Source organism: Hippopotamus amphibius, chromosome 2, assembly GCF_030028045.1.
Source record: "Hippopotamus amphibius kiboko isolate mHipAmp2 chromosome 2, mHipAmp2.hap2, whole genome shotgun sequence".
In the NCBI taxonomy this organism is placed as follows: domain Eukaryota; kingdom Metazoa; phylum Chordata; class Mammalia; order Artiodactyla; family Hippopotamidae; genus Hippopotamus; species Hippopotamus amphibius.
The window spans coordinates 48,481,040-48,499,902 of record NC_080187.1 but is presented as its reverse complement, the minus strand read 5'-3'; the positions used below and the strand labels follow the sequence as shown (position 1 = coordinate 48,499,902).

The window sequence follows — 18,863 nt, the reverse complement described above, 5'->3', positions numbered from 1 at the left end:
ATGTAAATCAACTATAAGCCAATTAAAAAAATCCTTAAGCATTCCCTCCTGTTACCAACAGTGTCAAGTCCAAATTCCTTAGGGAGGTACAGATATCAAGCACCACTTGGCCTCTCCTGTCCTTCCCACTCATCTCATCCTGTATCCATGAAACAGAAACAGACTCACAGACATAGAGAACAGACTTGTGGTTGCCAAAGGGGAGGAGATTTGGGGGAGGGATGGATTGGGAGTTTGGGATTAGCAGATGCAAACTGTTATAAATAGGATGAATAAAAAATAAGATCCTACTGTATAGCACAGGGGACTATATTCAATATCCTGTGATAAACCATAATGTCAAAGAATACAAAAAAGAATATACATATAAACGAAATTACTTTGGTGTACAGCAGAAACTAACACAACACTGTAAATCAACTATACTTCACTAGAATAAATTTTAAAAAGGGCTCCAATCAAGATGGTGGAGTAGAAGGATGTGGAGCTCAACTCCTCCCACAACTACATCAAAGAATTCCCACAGAATACCTACTGAATGCTGGCAGAAGACCTCAGATAACAGAAAGTTATCTGAGAAAGTCCTCCACCTTAACCAGGTAGGATGAAAGAAGAAGATAAAAAAGAAAGCAGGATGGGATCTGTGCCCCTGGGAGGAAGCTGAAAAGGGGAAAGTTTCCTGCACCCTAGGAAGCACTCTTCTTGGTGGGAGATCAGCTAGGACAGAAAGGGAGCCTAAGAGGCTTGAAGGAGAGTGCACTGATTGGTTTGCTGCAGGCAGAACAGAGAGAGACCTTCCCAGACATTCTGTGCCACTGCCCTGTGCTCCCCAGCCTGAGACATGTGTTCACTGGTGCAGGTTGGGGCTGGGTGCTGAAACTCGAACTTTAGAGGACAGAGCTGGGAAGAGACCTGGGGTTGGCTGTGTGAAGATAGCCTGAAGGGGCTGGAGAGTGGTACGGCTGCAACCTGGGGTGTACATGGAAGAAGCCCAGGCCCACCAGAGAAGTGAAGCACCATTGTTAAGGGACACGTGAAGGGAGGGGCAGGGCCCACCAGGGTAGCCCCTTTCTCCGAGCACTCTCAGGCAGCACGGTGCTGCCTCTGTGAGCTCTGGGAGCATGCAAGCCAGTGGGTTGCCCACACACAGAGGTGGGGCTGAAATCAGAGCTGAGCCCCAGGGGTCGCACAACTTAGCAAGCGGGGCTGAAATCTCTCCCTGTGGCTGCATGATCCACAGATTTATGCCACTGCCACTGGCTTTGTAAACTCAGTGCCTGCAGGTCATGAGTGGACAGCAGGTTCTCCCATGGCTGGCACAGATCCAGCCTTAGCATTTGTGGGCTTTGTGGGTGCATGCACATGGAGGCTGAGCTGGGCCCCGGGTCTGGGCTGTCTCCACAGCTCCCATGGTAAGGCCAGGTGTGAGACTGCTTCAGTCTTGGTATCTGACTTCAGTGGATCTGTGCCTACAGATCTGTGCTGGTGGCTTTGTGAAAACAATGCCTGAGGGACACCAGGACTGATTGCTGGCATTTCCATGGTGGTGGCAGAGACGAGGGTAGTGCTAACTTCAGTGTACTTTGTGAGCCTGTACAATGGGTGACAGGTGACACACCAAAGTGCACTCCCCGATGGATAGCTTCAGCAGAGGAATACTCTCCCAGCAGGAGTGCTCCAACCCTGCCTACCTCACACCACAGCTCAGAAATGGGCCTGGGGCTTTTATTCCAACAACTAGGAAGCAGACCCTGCCCCCAACAGGGATGTGACAACCACAGAGCAAAGAGGAGGCCCCACTCAACATCCAGTACAGGCTCTGATTACAACACCAATCATACCCCTCATCAAGGGGATAATAGCCAGCACACACTGAGGAAAGAGGCAGAAGGCATCCATATTAAAAACAGCCCTCGCACCAAAAATATTAAGCCTACCCAAGCTAGTTAGGGATGCTCACATAAAAATAGCCCTCCAGGACTACAGTAGATAATTGTTTCTCCTAAACTCACAGAATAAGATAAGCATAAGGAAAACTAAGAAGCAGAGGAACCAGTCCCAATTAAAAGATTAAGAGAATTCCCCTGAAAGAATAAGCAATTAAACAGACCTCCTTAGCCTAATAGACACTAAATTCAAAAAGGGGATATTGACAATACCGAGGGAATTAAGAAAGGCTATCAATAGAAATGCAGATTACTGTAAAAGGGAACTAGAAACTATCAAGAGGAGCCAAGAAAAATTAGAAAATTCATTTGTTGAGAGGATAGCTGAGCCAAAGGCAATTAATAGCAAAATGAATAATGCAGAAGAGTGAATAAGTGATCTGGAGGATAGAATAAAGGAAATCACCCAATCAGAACAGCAGACAAAAAGCCAAATTAAAACAAATGAAAGCAACATAAGAGACCTATGGGATAATATAAAGCATGTCAATCTACGCTTAATAGGGATTCCAAAGAAGAAGAGAGAAAAAGGGATTGAAAGTGTATTTGAAGAAATTATGGGTGAAAACTTCCCAAACCTAAAGAAGGAAACAGATATCCAGGTACAAGAAGCACAGGGGGTCCCCAACAAGATAAACTGAAACAGACTTACACCAAGACATATTATAATTAAAATGGCAAAAGTTAAAGTGGGGATTCTAAAGACAGTGAAAGAAAAACAAAGAGTTAATTACAAGGAAACCCCCATAAGGCTATCAGCTAATTTCTCAACAAAAATGTTGTAGGCCAGAAGGGAGTGGCAAGATATATTCAAAGTCCTAAAAGGGAAAAATCTGCAACCTAGGATACTCTACCCAGCAAGATTATCATTTAGAATAGAAGGAGAGAGAAAGAATTTCTCAGATAAGCAAAAGCTAAAAAAACACAGCAATACCTATCCTAAAAGAAATATTGAAAGGTCTTCTCTAAATAGAAAAGAAGAATCTACAGGAGAGAGAAAATCACAACTGGAGATAAATCACTTAAATAAGCCAATATACAGATTTAAAAAAATCAAAAAATGTTTGTGAAAGTGAAGATAACCACAATGAACAGCAAAATGCTAAACATGAAGACGTAAAAGAGGAATCAAAATCATAAAATGTGGAGGAAAAGAGTAAGAAACTGTAGATTCTTTTTTTTTTTTTAGAATGTGTTTGATCCTATATGACTATCAGTCTAAATCAAGTATATATAGGAAGGCGTTAACATATTTTAAAAACACGGTAGCAACAAATGGAAAACTTGCAACAGATACGCAAAAACCAAAAAAAAAAAAAAAAACACAAGTGTAATACTAAAGGAAACCATTAAACCAGAAAAAGAAAAACAAAAAGGAACAAAGAAGAAACACAAAATCAACTGGAAAACAAGGTTTAAAATGGCAATAAATACATATCTATCAATAATTACATTAAATGTCAATGGATTAAGTGCTCCAATCAAAAGACATAGAGTGGTAGATTGCATAAAAAAACAGGTGCCTACAATATGCTGCTTACAAAAGACTCACTTTAGGGTAAACAAGACACATAGATTGAAAGTGAGGGGTGAAGGACTTCCCTGGTGGCACAGTGGTTAGGAACCTGCCAATGCAGGGGACCTGGGTTCGAGCCCTGATCTGGGAAGATTCCCACATGCCGAGGAGCAACTAAGCCCATGTGCCACAACTACTGAGTCTGCACTCTAGCACCCACAAGCCACAACTACTGAGCCCATGTGCCACAACTACTGAAGCCTGCATGCCTAGAGCCCATGCTCTGCAACAAGAGAAGCCACTGCAATGAGAAGCCCACACACTGCAATGAAGAGTATTTCCTGTTCACCACAACTAGAGAAAGCCTGTGCACAGCAACAAAGACCCAATGCAGCCAAAAATAAATAAATAAATAAATTTAGAAAAAAAAGGGGGGATGGGGTGGAAAAACATATTTCATGCAAATGGAATGACAAGAAATTGGGGGTTGCAATACTCATATCATACAAAATAGACTTTAAAACAAGGCCATAAAGAAATATAATGACACTATATAGTGATAAAAGGATCAATACAAGAAGAGGATACTACACTCATCAACATACGCACCCAACATAGGAGCACCCAGATATATAAAATGAATACTAATAGACATAAAGGGAGAAACTGATGGGAATACAATAATAACAGTATGAAACTTTAATACCCTACTCACATCAATGGACAGATCTTCTAGACAGAAAATCACTAAGGCATTATTGAGATCCTAAATGATACAACAGAACAGTTAGACTTAATTGATATCTTCAGGACATTACATCCAAAAAAATAAAAAACCACAATACATATTCCTTTCAAGTGCATATGGAACATTATCTAGGATTTACCACATACTAAGGCACAAAACAAGCCTCAATAAATTTAAGAGTATAGAAATTATTTCAAGCATCTTTCCTGACTACAATGACATGAAGCTAGAAATCAACCATAGGAAAAGAAATGAGAATAAAATGATTGCATGGAGACTAAACAACATGCTACTAAAAAACCAATGGGTCAGTGATGAATATGAAGAAGAAATTAAAATGTCATTGAGACAAAGGATAATGAAAACACAACCATATAAAATCTATGGGATGTAGCAAAAGCAGTTATTAGAGGGTAGTTCATAGCAATACAGACCTTCCTCAGAAAACAAGAAAAATCTCAAACAAGAACCTACCACCTAAAAGAACTAGAAAAAGAAGAACAAAAGCTAAAGTCAGCAGAAGGAAGGAAATAATAAAAATCAGAGAGGAAATAAATAAGAGATTAAAAATTAGAAAAAAATCAATAAAACCGAGAGCTGGTTCTTTGAAAGGGTAAATAAAATTGACAAACCTCTGGCCAGGCTCACCAAGAAGAAAAGAGAACCCAAAAAAAAATAAAAAAATAAAAAAATAAATGAAAAAGGAGAAATAACATCTGATACCACAGAAATACAAAAAACCGTAAGAGAATACTATGAACAATTACATGGACACAAATTCAACAACCTAGAAGAAATAGACTTGTTTGTGGAAACATACAGCACACCAAAACCGAATAAAGAAAAAATAGATAATTTGAACAGACCTATCACTAGACCAATCACTAGAAATAGAATCTGTAATTTAAAAAAAGACTCCCTGTGAAACAAAAGTCCAGGACCAGATGGCTTCACAGGTGAAATCTACCAAACATACAAAGAAGAACTTATACCAATCCTTCTCAAACTCTTCCAAAAGACTGAGGAGAAGGGAATGCTCCCAAAGACATTCTATGAAGCCACCATCATGTTGATACCAAAACCAAAGACACCAAAAGAAAATTACAGGCCAATATCTTTGATGAATATAGATGCAAAAATTCTCAACAAATATTAGGAAACCAAATCCAACAACACATAAAAGGGACCATACACCACAAACAAGTTGAATTCATCTCAGGGTCACAAGGATGGTTCAAAATATGCAAATCAATCAATGTGATACACTACATTTACAAAAGTAAAGACAAAAATCACATGATCATCTCAATAGATGCAGAAAAAGCATTTGATAAAATTCAACATCCATTCATGATGAAAAGTTTTACCAAAGTGGGTGTAGAGGGAACATATCTCAATATAATAAAAGCTAGTTATGACAAACCGACAGCCAATATAAGCCTTCCTGCTAAAATCTGGAACAAGACAGGATGCCCTCTCACCGCTTCTATTCAACATAGTATTGGAAGTCATAGCCACAGCAATCAGACAAGAAAAAGAAGTCAAAGGTATCCAGATTGGAAGGGAAGAGGGAAAATTGTCGTTATATGCAGATGACAAGATATTATATATAGAAAAACCCTAAAAACACCACATAAAAACTACTAGAATTGATAAATTCAGCAAGGTAGCAGGACACAAAATTAACTTACAGAAATCAGTTGCATTTCTTCATTCTAATAATGAAATAACAGAAAAGGAATGTAAAAAAAAAATCCCTTTTAAAATTCCATCAAAAAAATAAAAAAATACTTAAGAATAAACCTGACCAAGAAGGTGAAAGACTTATACTCTGAGAATAATAAAACATTAATAAAGGAAACTGAAGATGATTCAAAGAAATGGAAAGATATCCTATGCTCTTGACTGGAAGAATTTATACTGTTAAAATGGCCATACTACCCAAAGCAATCTACAGATTTAATGCAATCCCTATCAAATTACCCATGACATTTTTCACATAACTAGAACAAATAATCCTAAAATTTACATGGAACCATAAAAGACCCAGAATTGCCAAAGCAATCCTGAGGAAAAAGAGCAAAGGAGGAGGCATAACCCGCCCAGACTTCAGACAATACTACAAAGCTACAGTAATCAAAACAGCATGGTATTGGCACAAAAACAGACGTGTCAATGGAACAGAAAAGAGAGCACAGAAATAAACCTACACACTTACAGTCAATTAATCTTTGACAAAAGGGGCAAGAATATACAATGGAAAAAAACACAGTCACTTCACCAAGTGGTACTGGGAAAGTTGGACAGCCACATGTAACCCAATGAAGTTAGAACACACCCTCACACCACACACACAAAAAAACTCAAAATGGCTTAAAGACTTAAATATAAGACATGACACCATAAAACTTCTAGAAGAGAATGTAGGCAAAACATTCTCTGACATAAATTGTACCAATGTTTTCTTAGGTCAGTCACTAGAAAAGAAAGCAAATGAAAGTAAAAACAAGTCCAATAAAAATAAAAGCAAGGCAATAGAAATGAAAGCAAAATAAAAATAAAAGTAAAAATAAAACAAATGGGACCTAGTCAAACTTACAAGCTTTTGTACAACAATGGAAACCATCAATACAATGAAAAGACAACCTGTGGACTAGGAGAAAATATTTGCAAATGATGTGACCGACAAGGGCTTAATTTCCAAAATATACAAACAGCTCATACAACTCAACGACAAAAACAACCCAACTGAAAAATGGACAGAAGAACTTAATAGACATTTCTCCAAAAAGGACATACAGATGATCAACAGGCACACAAAAAGATGTTCAACATCACTAATTATTAGAGAAATGCAAATCAAAACTACAATGAGGTACCACCTCACACCAGTCAGAATGGCCATCATTAAAAAATCTACAAAAAACAAATGCTGGAGAGGATGTGAAGAAAAGGGAACCTTCCTACACTGCTGATAGGGATGTAAATTGGTGCATCCACTATGGAGAACAGTATGGAGATTTCTCAAAAAACTGAAAATAGAGCTGCCATATGATCCAGTAATCCCACTCCTGGGCACATATCCAGACAAAACTATAATTCGAAAAGATACATGCACCCCTATGTTCATAGCAGCACTATTTATAATAGCCAAGACATGGAAACAACCTAAATGTCCACTGACAGATGAATGGACAAAGAAGATGTGGTACATATATACAATGGAATACTACTCATCTATAAAAAAGACTGCAATAATGCCATTTGGCATTACCATTGGCATATTATCATACCAAGTGAAGTAAGTCAGAAAGACAAATGCCATATGATATCACTTATATGTAGAATCTAAAATATGACACAAATAAAATGGAAACACACTCACAGACATAGAGAACAGATTTGTGGTTGCCAAGGGGCAGCGTGGGAGACAGATGGATGGATTGGGAGTTTGGGGTTAGTAGAGGCAAACTATTACATTTAGAATGGATAAATAACAAGGTTGTAGTGTATAGCACAGGGAACTATATTCAATATCCTGTGATAAACCATAATAGAAAAGAATATGAAAAAGAATGTGTGTGTATATATATATAATGTGAAATAATATGAGTTATTTGCTGTACAGCAGAAATTAACACAACATTGTAAATCAACTATACTTCAATAAAATTTTAATTAATTAATTTAAAAACTACTTTGTTAAGTGAAAAAAGCCAGGCACAAAAAAGCACAACTGTTTGTTTCGTTTCATATGTATGAAATCCAGGAATCAACAGAGCTAACCTACATTGACAGAAAAGCCCAACCCCCTTTGTTGTCTCAGCTGTTCCCCTTCTCCACATTTACAGCTGAAGCAGCCAGATGTTGCTGGAAAAAACATTTTTTAGTGGTTTCATTTTAAATGTTGCTTTCAAATCCTAAGTGGCCCTCAGCACTACCCAAATAGACAACTACATTTCTCTAATATGGCTCCTTATTCCAAGACAGATTTATCTCATTTCTTCCTAAACTCTATCCCAAATCATACCCTCCTGACTTCCAGCTAATGACCTTCTCTCATAAGTCACTGAGAAAACAGAAACAATCAGAAGCCCTTCCTTCATGTTCCCACCACCAAATTTATATGCCTTCCTCCATTTGCTTGCATTTTCTCTTCTTTTTCTTGCTATAGCTGAAAAAATTTCTCTTCCAATCTAAGGCAAAAACTAAAATACCCTGAGGTGTATTGTGTACTCTCTCCTCAGTAAATTAATTCCATTGGCCACTGACTCTCCTGCATCATCATCTCCTCCCTACTGGATCATCCCTTCAGGACACGAACATTCTCTAGCATCTCCTGATCTTTTAAGCAAAGACGTGAAGAAAACCTCTCTCTTAATTAGACGCCCCCTTCTGGCTCCTGCTCCACCTCTCCACTCCCCTTCACAGCAGAACCTCTTCAATGAGTGGGTACCCACACTGCTGCCACTTTACTAGGCATCCTTCTATTCCTCCACCCACTTCCGTCTGGCTTCTTACCACCCTCTACAGTAACAATCTTTGTCCTTTCTCCCCTGAGCTCTTACCACTGTGATCTCTTTTGCTGCCAGTTCCAAAGGACACCAGTCTGTCCTTATCACACTGGACTTCTTATCCAAACAATCTTACCTTCGATTCAGTGAAACCATACTGTTTTAGTTTCCCTTCTTCCTCTCTTACTTGCCCTTCTTTATCTTCTCTGTAGGCCCCTTCTCTTCCTGGCTATTCAAAAGCTTTCCTCAAGGCTCAGTCCTAGGCGCTCTCCTCTTTTCACTTTTTACTTTCTTCTTAGGAGTCGTCATCCGTAACTGTGGCTTCATGTGATTACATATATGCAGATGACTCATATTTTTTATATCCAGCCTACATTCCTCTTTGAATTCCAAACTTGTATTTTCAGTTGCTTACTTTCTCCTTTCTCTTTGATCCCCCCCTCATAGAATCCCCAGACTTCATTATAGCCTCAAACACATTTAAGCCTGGTTCTCTTAAATGCCTCTCCTTTTCAGAGAATTCAATTTCTCAAAGTAGAACCTTGGGCATTGTTTTGGAGACCTTCTCCCTCACCTCTTCCCCATGCTAAGCCCGTACAATAGCAAACCTCTTGACTCCTTAATATCTCCTGAATCCATCCTCTTTTCCCACATCAGCTACCACTACCTGATGCATGCTGCCATTATTTCTTGAATGCATTAGCTTCCTAATCGATCTCATATTCATCCTGAGCCCTTCTAATCCAGTCTTCTCTTTTCAAAAGAATCACAATGCAAGTATGACCATTTCAGTCCCTCCTGATTACCACCTTCAATAGGATTTTGAATATGCAAACCTCTTTACGAGGCCACAAAATTCTGCATGGTGTGACATATCTCCACCTCCCAGCCTCCCCTGCACTACTTCCTCCCCACTACAGTGCTATCTCTTCACCCCCTCCATGAATCACACTCCTTTCCGCCAAGAGACCTTTGTGCCTTCTGTTCCTCTGCCTGGAATACCCTTTATGCCTCTCTAAATATGGCTGAGTTCTCATTTTTGTCCAAGTTTAAATTTCGTTGACTTAACGAGGTCTTCTCTGACCATCCTGTCTAAATGGGCTTTCTGTCCCCATTTTCTTTATCACAAACTGACACAGTTTACATTTAATATCTGTTTGTTTATATGTCTTTTTTCCTTCTGCTCCACTAGACACTAAGCTCATGTGGAACCTGTAACTTTTATTTATGGATGCTTAAATAAGTCAAGCACAAAGAAGGTGTTCAGTAAATCTGTCAGTAAATGAATGAATGCATAAGATGAACACACACATATAAAATTACTTCCTTTTATTTTTCTATTGTCCTCTGGCTCAAGTTTTTACTCTTGTATGGTTTTCTTAGCTACTTCTTGTAAAAAAATAATGTCCTTATATTGACTCTGGCAAGGAAGTAACAGTGCCACTCTTTTTCATGCTAGTAGAGGTGGCATGGGTTAGGGAACAGATTTTCTGAGAAAAAGCACCCATTTTCTTCCCTACATCATTCTCCCATGCAGTTTCCACTCTTTGGTCCTCATTCCCCAGCACTTATATTATTTAACTGGATTTTCTCAGCAGCTATTAAAATGTTATTTCTATTTTCTGTGAAAACTGAGGATCATAAATACTGAGTAACAACCAAAGGTCAACAAAGCAAAAAGCAGTCCAAATCCACAGTTTAAAACCAGGTCAGTAAAATGTGGAAGTTCATTGTTTCTTTTTCCACTCCATCACACTGCCTCTTGTTATATGATAAAGTTGGGATTCTACCTACATTACATGTGCTGTAGAGGGAGGATGAAGCCTCGAGGCATAGCTCACCGGGCAGGGCAGAAATCAGGAAGTTACCATCACAATGGAAATTCTTAGAAGAAAAACTGACTCTTACACATATGGTCCTGACTAAATACCATTGTTTGTATGGTCCAGGGTTCATTCTTTCATTTGCCCAGTATTGTTCCTTTGTTGGAAGCTACTTCATTAACAACAACCAGAAGAATATAGGATAATTAAGTCATCTTATAAGTCAGCAACATAAGGCAGCTCTCAAAATTTTCTCAGTAAATTACATAGCATTGTTTCCTAAACTATCCTTATTCTTTCTAAATGGATAGTTTTGATTAGATGTTGAGGAAAAGACTACTTTCTGTCATATTTTATAAAACCCGTTTTTATAACTGCAAGTATTTAAATCTTCCATGTTCTCACCATCCTAACAGCATTGCTTTTGTTTTTCTGTTTCCTTCTAGTCTTTACCCACATATTTTGAAATACAGTCAGTCTTTACAAATTTCCATACCACGTAGTGATAGCATTTTATTCTGCTTTTAGACTGAACATTGTCTTTGTTCTAGTACTAAAGAATCCCGTAGACAGAGTATTTCAAAGCTTAATGTGCATTATTCCCAAATCGTTATTTGTCTTCTTAGTTTGCTGCTATGATAAAATGAAAGGTTCATGGATGGTTACTATGTATTAAAGTGGACTAACTAAGAAGATGAATAAAACTTGTTGAGGAACTGGATGGCCCTCTGGCAATACTATTCTGGCTAAAGAAAAGTATTTTCTAAAAAAAAAAAAATCATACAAGTTTAAAGACATGTAAGACAGCTGAACATAAAATTAAACTGCAATCTAGGATTATTACTTCATAGGCTATTACTTTTGATCTTTGCTATTTATATAGGCACTAACAATTTTATGTATCTACCTAGACATTACAGAAGGAACCCTTGAAACATAAAGTATATTTTATTAGCTATAGATGTACTTTTCCTCTAATAAAACATGTTAACTTTCTTGACATTTATTTATACAAACTCATTTAATAACTTCTATATTCATTCTTGTCAAAGGTAGTATTTCAATTTAATTATGATTAGGGACACTTAAATCACTATAAAAATCTCATTCCTCATCTAATGATGCCAGTGACAAAAATATAAAGCTGTCTACATCAGCATTGCTCATTTATTATACCAACTTTCCAGGATATATAAGTTCATTCTAAAAGCTCTTCCTGAAAAAATTATCATAAAGAAGTAGCTTTTTAATTCTCAATGTTCTCATTGGAATTAAAATAGAGTTAGGACAAGTTTTTAGAGAATAGAGCTATGGGCTTATTCTAGATCTCATGTTATCTAAATTATCTTTAAAGCAATGTGGTCATATTTGAGCAATTTCTGTGAGAATTTAGGGAATATTCAGAGATGTTTCTTCTCCTAACTTTATTAAACATCTGGCCATTGTATTGGGTTGAATTGTGCTCCCCTTACCACCTCCCCAAAAAAGTGATGTCTACCAGGAACATGTAAATGTAGCCTTATCTGGAATAAAAGTCTTTGCGGATGTAATTATGGTAAGGATCTCAAGATGAAGTCATTCTGAATTAGGGTGAATCCAATGATGAATGTCCTTATAAGTGATAGGCAATGAGAAGAGCATAAAGACACAGAGGGAAGAAGGAGATGGAGGCAGACATTGGAGTTATACTTCCACAAGCCAAGGAACTCTAGGAGCCCCTAAAAACTGGAAGAAACCAGGAAAGATTCTTCCCTACAGCTTTTGTAGGAATGGTGGCCCTGCCAACACTTTAAGACTTCTGCCCTGCAAAACTGTGAGAGAATAAATTTCTGTTTTAAACCACCACATCTGTGATAATTTGCTGCAGCAGCCCTAGAAAACTAACACATCTGATACTAATTGCAGGTTTTGAATTCCTTTAAATGTTAGTCTGTGTCTCTTCTGTGTTTTCTCTGAAGTATATTAAAGAGTGAACATCTGTCATTAAAAACAGAAAAAACCCCTATATACTTAATATTCCATTTATCTCATAAGGCTACTGTTTTCGCTTTATCTTATCCACCACAGATGTGGCTGGTGGTTATTCATCTTCCATGCTTGATGCAATCAGAAGAGCAGTGATGGTTTCCAACATCCTTTCAATTAATAAGATAAACGCAAAAAGCCTCACCCTCAAAGAAGTCTTCAGACTAGCTACTCTTGGAGGCTGCCAAGGTAATGAGCATTTTCTCTCTCTCACAGGATGTACAACCATGACAGTCTGTGTCCTTCGCTGCAGTATGAAGGCTTGTGATAGGCATCGGCAGGCACCCCCATATTCACGACTGCTGCATCTCACATAATACACCCCAAACTTAGCAAGTAAAGTACATGTTCAAGTACATGTGGTGGAGGCATCATTCTTTTAACAAGTTCCCTATTTTTGGCAGAAGAGATGTTCAGAATGCAATAATCATATTAATCGTTTCAGTGGATACTTGCATTGGTCACATGCACACAAGTTCTTTAAAATAATAAGTATTTTGGGTTTTTTTTCTGTTGAGTCAAGTAACATGCTCTCTGTTTGCCTCAGTAGTGATAATAATAATAGCCAAGACTTACTGGGCTCTTACCACGGGATAGGCTCTATGCAGCATGCTTTATGGATGCTGTTAATTAATCCTCAGAACCACTGTTATTAAGTCCACTTTACCAATAAGGTGCCTGAATGAAGCTGACACACCTGTCAAGCTACAGCGTGCCATGATTTGAATCCAGAAAGGCTGATGCGACAGTGCAGGTTGTTACCCACTGCCCTCCACTGCAGCATCTTCCTGTATAAACTGTAGCTTAGACTACGTATTTTGTTTATATACTTAAGTACACTAGTCACCCAAGCTTCTTTCAAAGGAGAAGGATGTAAAAAATATAGCTGATTCGTCAGCTTTTTCCAGTTCTCACATGTAAACTGTATTTTTACTGAAAAAATAGAATTGGTAACTGTGCTGCTTTCAGTCACTGTGGTATTGTAGTATAATCCGGATGGATGCTAGTGAACATAGCATGAAACCTTAGGTAGCTAGTGAGACATAAAAACACAGATCTTGAGACAGGTGTATATTTTTAATATATTTTAATATTTTTATATTTATGATATATACCCTAGATCTTAGAAATGAAGTCTAATGGAGGCCAGGGAATCCGGGGAAGAGAATCTTCCTGGCTCTTCTCTGAATGTTCTGGGCTACGATGAATGCCATAAAGAACACTTCAAGAAAGAAAACAGAGGTCATGTGCTTCGCATTTCCCCAAGTCTTATGATTTCATTTTCTAAAGTTCCAAGTTTTAAAAGTTCTATTCTCTTTAACAAGTATGACACTCCCCACCCCCACTGCGTTTTCACATCTGAGTAAGTAGTTGTCCTACGATCTAATTTTCATGGTGCAAGTGACATATGTAAATAGTGCTGTTTTTATTCTAGGCTCTCTGTGAGTGGTCTCCTCAGGATCCTGTATCTGACCAGGCTGGCATGCGGTGCTTACCAAATCATTTCTACCTGGCTGTCCAGCTTTCAAATCTATTTTCTGGGCTGAGGAGTTTACTGTTACGGAATTTCTTCTCCTTAGTGTGTGTCTCTATAAGAGTCTGAGTGAATGAGATGAATGCATCCCTGTTTAAAGTTGGCATTTTCCCAGCTTTACATTCACTCTTAAGATGAAGATGTGCATAAATCACCTTCACAGACTCAACATGTGCTCCAAAGATAGTAAAACTGCATTTCCTAAAATGCTTTTGAGTTGCTTACCAGTCCAGCTAGGCCTCTCTGCAATAATATGAATTTAGATCAATTTACAGTCCACTGAAAGTAGTTGTGTCTTTTGCTGGTTAGTTCATGCCTGAACTCTCCAAGCTCTAACAAATAGTCCAGTTAGTTTATTTATATATATGTGTGTGTGTGTGTATAAATATATCATCAAATCCTGGCAAATGAACCTGCATATCTGGCCTATTAAACACACAACAATTTTATGTTGAATACAGTCATCAAAAATTCATGTTTGTCAAGCTATTTGTCAAGGGAAAAACAAAGTAGAGTGTAATCGTTGAAGGAGGAGAAAATTTCCAGGGATTTTCTATTACATTCAGTTCTTCCCCCAACAATCAGTAGAGGTCACCTAACTGCTTTTAACATTCCCAATTAAGTTTGCACCCCTGTCTTCCTATAAGAATTCTTTAGCTAAGAAATCTTTTTCTTTTCTGAGAATAAAAGAGTTGCCCTTTAAATAACCATTTAAGAACAAGCAGGATTTCTAAATCTGTGCTTAAAGCATTGCCAAAAGACTTCTGGATATCCATATATAGAAATATAATGTAGCAGGTATTGTCTAACAGGAATATGGTGTCTAATATTTTCACTTAGGACTGTATTCTGACAATGACAGAATACAACAAATACAGGTAGAAATTCAAATAAGTAATGCTGCAGTCCAGTTGGCCTTTCTTTCATGCATGCTTCCACTTGGAACACTCTATCCAGATTTCTGGCTTTAAAGAACTTTAAATTCAATACCTTCATTGACCAGGAAAACCAACTACCCTCATCTTCTGAAGCTAAACCATAAAAATGAGAGATGTTCCTCCTCAACATGCACTGTTAATGGAACAGGAATTCTAGCTGTGAGATGGATCAAGTCAATAGACATTATTGACCTATGCCCTATTTTAGAGAAACATTCTTCTCCGGCAACCAGAAAATCTTTAAGCTTACAGAGAAATTAGTGTGTTTTCAAAAGCATTGGGACTCTTGAGTTATGAAGATCTATTTACTTTCAGAAGTGAATTTTTCCTATTCAAAGGATTTAAACCAAGGAATTTAGGATGGATATGCCTGCATTAACAAATATGCCGGAGGATAATTATTTATTTGAAGTCCATTTCACTGCCACAAAAATAGATCTTGTCAGCTATTTCATAGAACAAAAAGAACAAAAAGGGCAAGAAAAGGAGTTGGAATGTTAGAGGGAGCATAAGAGGGAAAAAGAAAGATATGTCAATCGTCATGTTTTCTTAGAAGGAAATCACAGACCAGCTGTACTGTGAAGGGCACTGATAGAGCTGAAACAGAGAGGCACCATCAGAATTATGATCATGGTATTGACGAGAACTCTTTTATTCTCAGATTTTGCTTTCTCTGTGCTTACTCTGCTTTCTGTAAGTTGAAGTCTTGCGACCTATTACAATGCTTCACTATTAAGATACTAATTTTTTTCTAGTAACACACTGGCAGATTCTGTCCTTGCAAATTGGGACATGTGCATGGTCTGATGGCTCAAAATACTGACTGTTTATTAATTTATTTCATCTTGTAGCCCTGGGGCTGGATAGAGAGATTGGAAACTTTGAAGTGGGTAAGGAGTTTGATGCCCTCCTGATCAACGCCAAAGCATCTGACTCTCCCATTGACCTATTTTATGGGGATTTTGTTGGTGATATTTCTGAGGTACGTAAAAGGAAGTTGACCAAAAAGTATTTATTTCATGAACTAGTCACAATAGCTTCCCTATAGAAAAAAAACAGACACTGAAACATTTTAATGGAATGCAGGAGAATCTTATAAGGGACGCTAGATCCTTTTAAGTTATTATAATTTTATGACAATAATGGTATTAAAGAAACTTGTATTTTGAATTCATTTGTATATTCAAGGTATTTGGCTCTAAGAAGCCATCGTATAGCTACCGCTTATTGAACACACTTGCTATGTGCTAGATGGCATGGGATTAAACACTTTCCTACATCGTTTGTAATTATCAGAACTATTATGAGAGGCAGGTGCTATTAATATACCATGTGGTTTCTGGGGCAGTGAGGCTTAAGGGAGGTTAAATGATTTACCTAAGAACTCATGGTAGTGATTACTAATTAGTAGACAGTCCTTGGATTCCATCCCAGGACTTTCTGACTTCTGAAGTCTGGGCTCTTGACCACAATGCTACATTGATTCTCTTGATTATAAGAAAATGAGTTTTATTACTTTGTTCCTCTTATGTTTTTCTATGTATAAAATAAACTGTTTCTTCTTACTTTAATAAAAATTCTTTATGAGATAGTTTTTCTTAAAAAATTAACTATTGCCATTTATAAACTGATCCATTTATGAGAGTAAATGTGATACTAAATGTAATATACTGAGGTTTTTAAAAGAAAGGTGCTGGATTATTTGATGTTGATACCATTAGTTATTTTCCCATTACTTATTCTTTTACTTTTTCACTAGAGTGAATTTCTGGGAATAGGGCTCAGTCCCATTCATCCAGTCATTTTTCTTGTATTATACACCTCTTGAAATATTTAAATTATTAAATTAAATTCTTTAATTAATGTTAACACTTTTCCTCTGAAGATTTCAAAGTTCTATATTAAGAACTTTCAAGCAATGGAAAACATTTGTTAATAGTCACTACTTTTTTTTTCTAGGCAAAAGACCATTTCTTTTTCATTAATAAAAGTAGATTTGGGGTGTTCAGTGGATGCCAGCTTAGGTGAGACAGTGATTGTTAGCCACAGAAGCCGGCTCTTGTGAGTAGAGCTAGGTCTTTTGGCCATAGTTCAGAATTTTGATTTGGGATACTGGATTGTTGGTGGCAAATAATTTCCTTCCCTTTACCCTTCCTGCCTAACTCTGCTATTGAAATAGCCATCAGTGTATCCATTTTCTGGGACCAAGTTCCAGCCAGGCTAATGTACACAACAGAGAGAAATACCTTTCAAGTGTATTGATTACGTGATCTCAAGACCTTTTTAGGGCTTAAATTCAAAATATTTTCACTGTAACTACTGATATGGAATGCAAGACTAAAGAAATTCACATGTGGAAATGCAAACAGACATTGGTTAATCAAGATAGCATCTTTCATGTAAATATATAAATAAGTTTGGGCACTGAAATGTACAACACACTTCTCCTCTGTGGGTTTAGCCATAACTTCAGTAATATATTCATTTACAAAAGAAAAAAAGACTGTGTTTAGAAAAAAATACAAATAGATTTTTGCCATTGAGAAATAAATTTATATTTCTGGGTTTTGCCAGCCACTATTGGCTATGAATCTGCTTTTCTAAATGCGCAAAATATTCTTTCTTATCATTATCTTTATTTTTCATTTTAGGCTGTTATCCAGAAGTTCCTCTATCTAGGTAGGTATATATGTCTGTATGTTAAACAAAATCTTTCTTTGTCTCATCAGTATGTTCTCTGCATTTATTGTACTATATGTTAAGCCTTATGTGTGATCATTTGCTTTGATTATTTTTTTAACATTCCGCAGCATCGAGCCCATTTATGGCACAATAATTAAAGGCACTATTTGAAATGAATACGCCCCTCTAGAGCATAGTCATAAATCCTAAACTGAGGAATGGCAGGCCAAGGAGAAGAGATCATCCTGTACCTTCCTCCTACACTGGTTCTGTACCCCCCAGTTTGCCCTGCCACGTTGTATTTGTGATAAGTATGTGGTGAAGCCTTGCCACACATGCTTTTTAATATGCTCACATTCAATTCTATTGACTGAGAGAGAGAAATAAATGGTGCAGAAGATTCTACTCTTCCTCCCACTCAGTTAAGTGAGCTCTGAGTTCTGAGTGAATTTGGGGTGGAAGAGACACGTGGTATTTCTTGCGAAGCTCAATTCTTGCAGGCCCTTCATCTTACCATCCTGAGTATGATTCTGGGGTGCAAAGATAAGTATTTCTTTTACAATTTTGGCTGGAAATGGAAACCACTCACTTCAGCTGAAAGGACAGTGACTGGGGATGGATTCAACTTCATGTGAATTCTCCTTTAGGCGTGTATTTCAGACTCTAATCCTCAAATTAGATGCAGCCTCTTCTATCAGTCGTATCTCCCTGTTCAGATTACAAACGATTCCTTGATTTTTCTTGCAGGAGATGACCGAAATATTGAGGAGGTGTATGTGGGCGGAAAGCAGGTTGTTCCCTTTTCAAGCTCAGTGTAAGACCCTCAGCATCTATGAGTTCTCCTGGGGTAACACAGTTCTGCATCTTCTTGTGCCCGGGCAGAGTTAGGAAGTCAAAAAACAGTACCTTGTTCTTGGGATGACTATCTCCTTCTGCATCTAGTTACAGTATTCACTTGACAAATCGTTTGAAGGAAGTTGTGCTAATTCTCAATTCTTTGGTTGGGAGGATTAAAAATTTCTCCTTTTTGAGCTGTTTAGATTTACTTTAAAGTTCAAACATAAGGGAATATTATTACTGGTGGTGGTCTTATTGTGAGATTTAAATGAAATCTATTTCACATTTGGAAATGTGGAA

At 37.5% G+C, this 18,863-nt stretch overlaps 1 protein-coding gene across 11 annotated transcripts in view; it reads left to right on the top strand.

Moving 5' to 3' along the window:
- Positions 1-18,863, top strand: part of GDA (guanine deaminase) — a 126,087-nt gene that overhangs the window by 100,850 nt on the left and 6,374 nt on the right. For 5 of the 11 annotated variants that reach the window (XM_057720118.1, XM_057720109.1, XM_057720116.1 and 2 more), the window contains 4 exons: positions 12,582-12,761; positions 15,896-16,026; positions 17,696-17,723; positions 18,474-18,540. In XM_057720118.1, the coding sequence (XP_057576101.1) occupies positions 12,582-12,761; positions 15,896-16,026; positions 17,696-17,723; positions 18,474-18,540 (406 nt within the window). The other 6 variants (XM_057720112.1, XM_057720114.1, XM_057720108.1 and 3 more) reach the window with 5 other exon arrangements.